The 4,178-nt window shown below is 40.1% G+C and overlaps 1 protein-coding gene across 1 annotated transcript; it reads right to left on the bottom strand.

The window, feature by feature from the left end:
- Positions 1-494: 494 nt before the first annotated feature.
- Positions 495-2,889, bottom strand: LOC131018637 (uncharacterized). Its single transcript, XM_057947352.1, has 2 exons — positions 2,362-2,889; positions 495-695 (listed from the first exon to the last, which is right to left on the bottom strand). The coding sequence occupies exons 1-2, from the start codon at positions 2,887-2,889 to the stop codon at positions 495-497; spliced, it is 729 nt and encodes a 242-aa protein (XP_057803335.1).
- Between the last annotated feature and the right edge of the window lie 1,289 nt (positions 2,890-4,178).

The raw sequence follows: 4,178 nt of genomic DNA, 5'->3' as shown, positions 1-4,178 counted from the left end.
TCACAGTTTGCCCGAAAAAATTCAATCGCTTCCTCATGTTCTGGAGACACAGTGTCATCGAAAATCGCATTGCATTGGTCATTCTGCTTGCCTTCGGTATGTCCAGGCCTGCTCTGTGCAAGAAAAATTGCATGGCTAGCCATTTGGCTAACTTACGTCTCCAAAATCTGTACCTGCTTGGACAGTGCTGAAACATTGTACCCCATGTTAGCCATACCATTCTCTAGACTGGCCATCCTTGCACCCATGCTATTTTCAAGATTAGCAATCTTGGCACCCACAGTCGTCTCTTTACTGGCCATCTTGTTGTCAATAGTAGTTTCGAAACTAGTCATCTGCACCAACAACTGTTGCATCATCTCTTCAAGTGACACCTTCTTAGGCTCATTGACAATCATCCTTGTGGAGCTCCGATCATATGGCAATTGGTAGATATTGGAGGCCATCTCTTCCAATTCAAAAGTGTTTGCCTGCATAGCTGACCCCCGTCCACCTCAATCAAATTGCCCAACTTGAGATTGGTACATGTAATCGAGTAGTGAAGGTGGTGGAGGAGGCTGCGCACGTCTGTTGGCCTCTTTAATTTGTCTTCGCTCATTCAGCTGCCTCTGCAGTTCTGCAATAATACGCCACATAGCTTCAAGATCAAAATTCTCAGCCATCGCTTGCTTCTTCTTCTCGCGGTTATCCAACAACTGAGACACCAAACGAAAATAAGAAACAAGAAAAAAAAACTAAAAAAAAAAACTTATAACGCCTGAAATAATGCTTAAGTCTAGTCAGAAATATTAAAGTAAATTCTAAATAGTCCCCGGCAACGGCGCCAAAAAGTTGATCGCTAAGTTTCTTAACAAAAATAACTGCAACTAAACAGTGTAATCGTAGCACAGAAACAGCAAGTCGAGTATCGTATCCACATGGACTATTATAACGAATCACTCTAAGTAATCCCGAGTAAACTCTAGTAGTATTTAGGCAAACTCTAATATGATGGAAGAATAAAACTAAAATCAAAATAAAGCATATGAAACAGGAGAAAAACTCAAATAATAAAAGACTCTGACCCTAGGGATGTACTATCGTTAATCAAACACATGCATTCAACCTATTGATTCAATTACCAATTTTAATCCAACCCTGATGAAAGATCACTATATTATTCACAAGCTTCTCTAACGAACACCTATGAACGTAGATTAATTAACCCCTTTTCGCATTCAAGACTCCAAGGAATAAATTAACTCCAAATAGCACATAAATAATAGCTTCCTATAGCTTCACCTGTCGCATTCAAGACTCAAGGCTAACACTATATCATGCATTCCTGAATCGGCTGAACAATTATCACATTCAAGACTCAAACTGAACAGCTAAACATGTAAATTATTGATCAGGTAATTCACAAGAAATCAAGCACCAGGAATCATGAATCACAAGTTGGAGGGCAAATTGATATCAATAAATCAAGCACACATATTTAACTAATTATGTACAAACCCTAAGTTCAGATAAAAGAACTAGCCAAACATAATAAAAGAAAGCAAAAACATAATTAATGAGAACGCAATTGAAAGAACTGAATTAAATAAAACTCTGAATAAAACAATTGTAGCGGCTTGAATCTTCAATCTTGTGGAAATCCAATCCAAGCTGCAAAAACTGGAAAGCAATAATAATCTAAAGCTATGAAACTGGGAAAATAAAGTTGGGAACTGAAAAAGAAACACTAGATAGGTCAAAAGAAGACCTATTTATAGTGTCAGGGTAAAATACAGTGTTTGGAACCCAGAAGAACTCTAAAAATCAGAAAATCTCGCAAAACCGCCCAATTCGGCGGTCGCCGAGTTGACCGCCGTTTTTGTGCTAAAAAATGACCAAAATCGGCGCCCGCCGAATTTTACACTCGCAGTGCAAATCTGAAACAGAAATTTCGGCGACCAACTCGGCGGTCGCCGTTGAGGTCGCCGAATTTCTTCTTCAAAATACCCATTTTCTGCGGTCAAAGTCGTTGACCGCCGAGTTTTGACTGCTGCGCGCGATGTTTTTGTTTCGGCCGTAACTTTCTCTTCTGAACTCCGATTTATGATTCGTTTGCGCTCACCAACTCGTATCGAGACGGTCTACAACGTTTATTTCAGACAAGTTTTCCAAATTCGAACTCAATAAACCTGAAAAATCCTTCAAAGTTCGAGTTAGAATCATGTTTCACAAGATAAAGCAATTTAAGCACAAAACAATCATCCAACACTCAATTTCCTATAAAATTATCATCATATGAACAATAAAAACCATGGAAACATGAGTGTCATCAAGTTCCCACGTTGCTTCCTTGTAACCATGATTTCTCCATTGGACTTTAACCAATGCAATTGATTTGGTTCTCAATTGTTGGATCTTACGATTTAGAATTATCTCGGGACTCTCTTCATAACTCAAGTCTGGTTCTAAGACCATTTCGTCTTGGTAGACCACATGCTTTGGGTCGAAAACATATCTCCTCAATTGTGATACGTGAAACACGTTATGCACATTTTCAAAGCTAGGCGGCGAAGCCAACCTATATGCTACTGGACCTATCTTTTCCAAGATCTCATAAGGGCCGATAAATCTGGGTTTAAGCTTCCCTTTTACCCCAAATCTATTTATCCCTTTCGAGGGTGAAACCTTCAAGAAAACTTTATCTCCTATCTCGAAATGTAACTCTGTGCGGCGGGTATCTGCGTAAGATTTCTGTCTATCTTGCGCTTCTTTGATCCTCTGCCTTATCTTTCGAACAATCTCAATCATCTTTGCGACCGTGTCAGGTCCTAACACTTTTCTCTCACCAACTTCATCCCAGTAAAGTGGTGATCTACGCTTCTTTCCATAAAGAGCTTCATACAGAGCCATACCAATAGTCGCCTGGTAACTATTGTTATAGGCAAACTCAATTAGTGGCAAAACCTTCTCCCAATGTACTCCTCTATCAAGGATACTAGTTCTTATCATATCTTCTAACGTCTGGACTGTCCATCAGTTTGGGGATGAAATGCTGTGCTAAAATTCAACCTTGTACCCAACTCTTTCTGTAAACTCATCCAAAAGTGTGAGGTAAATTTTGGATCTCTATCTGAGGTGATCGACACCGGTACTCCATGCAATCTTATAACCTCGCAGACGTACAGATGTGCTAACTTATCTGATCCATACGTGATTGGAATCGGTATGAAATGTGCAGATTTTGTTAGTCGATCTACAATCACCCAAATCGCTGTATTTGCTCTCTGACTTTTGGGTAAAGCCGTCACAAAATCCATCGCTATGTGATCCCATTTCCACTCGGGAATCTCTAACGGGTTTAACTTTCCATAGGGTCGTTGATGTAATGCTTTCACTTGCTGACAAGCTAAGCATCGCTCTACAAACGAAGCTATGTCTCGTTTCATTCCGTCCCACCAAAATCCCTTTTTCAAATCCTGGTACATCTTTGTACCTCCAGGGTGAGCGGTGTAAGGTGTGTCATGAGCCTCACTCATGATCTTACTTTTAAGTTCATCATCGTGGGGAATGCATATTCTCCCCTCAAATAATATAGCATTGTCTGATGTTTCTTGGTAATTCTTGAGATCTCCCGTCCTTATCCTCTCTCGTAACTTTTCCATTTTCTCGTCCTTTCATTGTGCTTCAACCACCATTTTCCTCAAACTAGGCATCGTCGCAACAATACTCGCTATTGTCCCTGGTGGTTCTATCACTTCTATCCTCATTTTGTCAAAGTCCTTTATAAGCTCATCCTCCCTCGTGAAGAGACATCCTAACTTTGACGAGACTTTTCGGCTCAAAGCGTCGACTACTACATTGGCCTTTCCGGGGTGATAGTTAATGCCGCAGTCATAATCCTTTACTAATTCGAGCCATCTCCTCTACCTCATGTTAAGATCCTTTTGCTCGAAAAAGTATTTCAAACTTTTGTGGTCGGTGAAAATCTCACATCTAACTCCGTAGAGATGATGCCTCCAAACTTTCAAGGCATGCACAACAGCTGCAAGTTCTAAATCATGAGTTGGATAATTTATCTCGTGGGATCTAAGTTGTCGTGATGCATAGGCTATAACTCTTCCTTCTTTCATCAAAACACATTCTAGCTTATTCTTTGACGCATCTGTGTAGATGGTATACTCTTTATCCATTTCTGGGAC

The sequence above is a fragment of the Salvia miltiorrhiza genome, chromosome 3 (assembly GCF_028751815.1).
Source record: "Salvia miltiorrhiza cultivar Shanhuang (shh) chromosome 3, IMPLAD_Smil_shh, whole genome shotgun sequence".
Lineage (NCBI taxonomy): Eukaryota > Viridiplantae > Streptophyta > Magnoliopsida > Lamiales > Lamiaceae > Salvia > Salvia miltiorrhiza.
This window is presented reverse-complemented; position numbering and strand designations above follow the sequence as displayed.

What these genes read in the sequence shown, in the direction of transcription:
- LOC131018637 (XM_057947352.1), bottom strand. Translation starts at nt 2,889, where the DNA reads ATGGCTCTGTATGAAGCTCTTTATGGAAAGAAGCGTAGATCACCACTT. An exon ending in GAACCAAATCAATTGCATTG is followed by an intron (nt 696 to 2,361) that starts GTTAAAGTCCAA and finishes TTGGTGTCTCAG; the next exon opens with TTGTTGGATAACCGCGAGAA.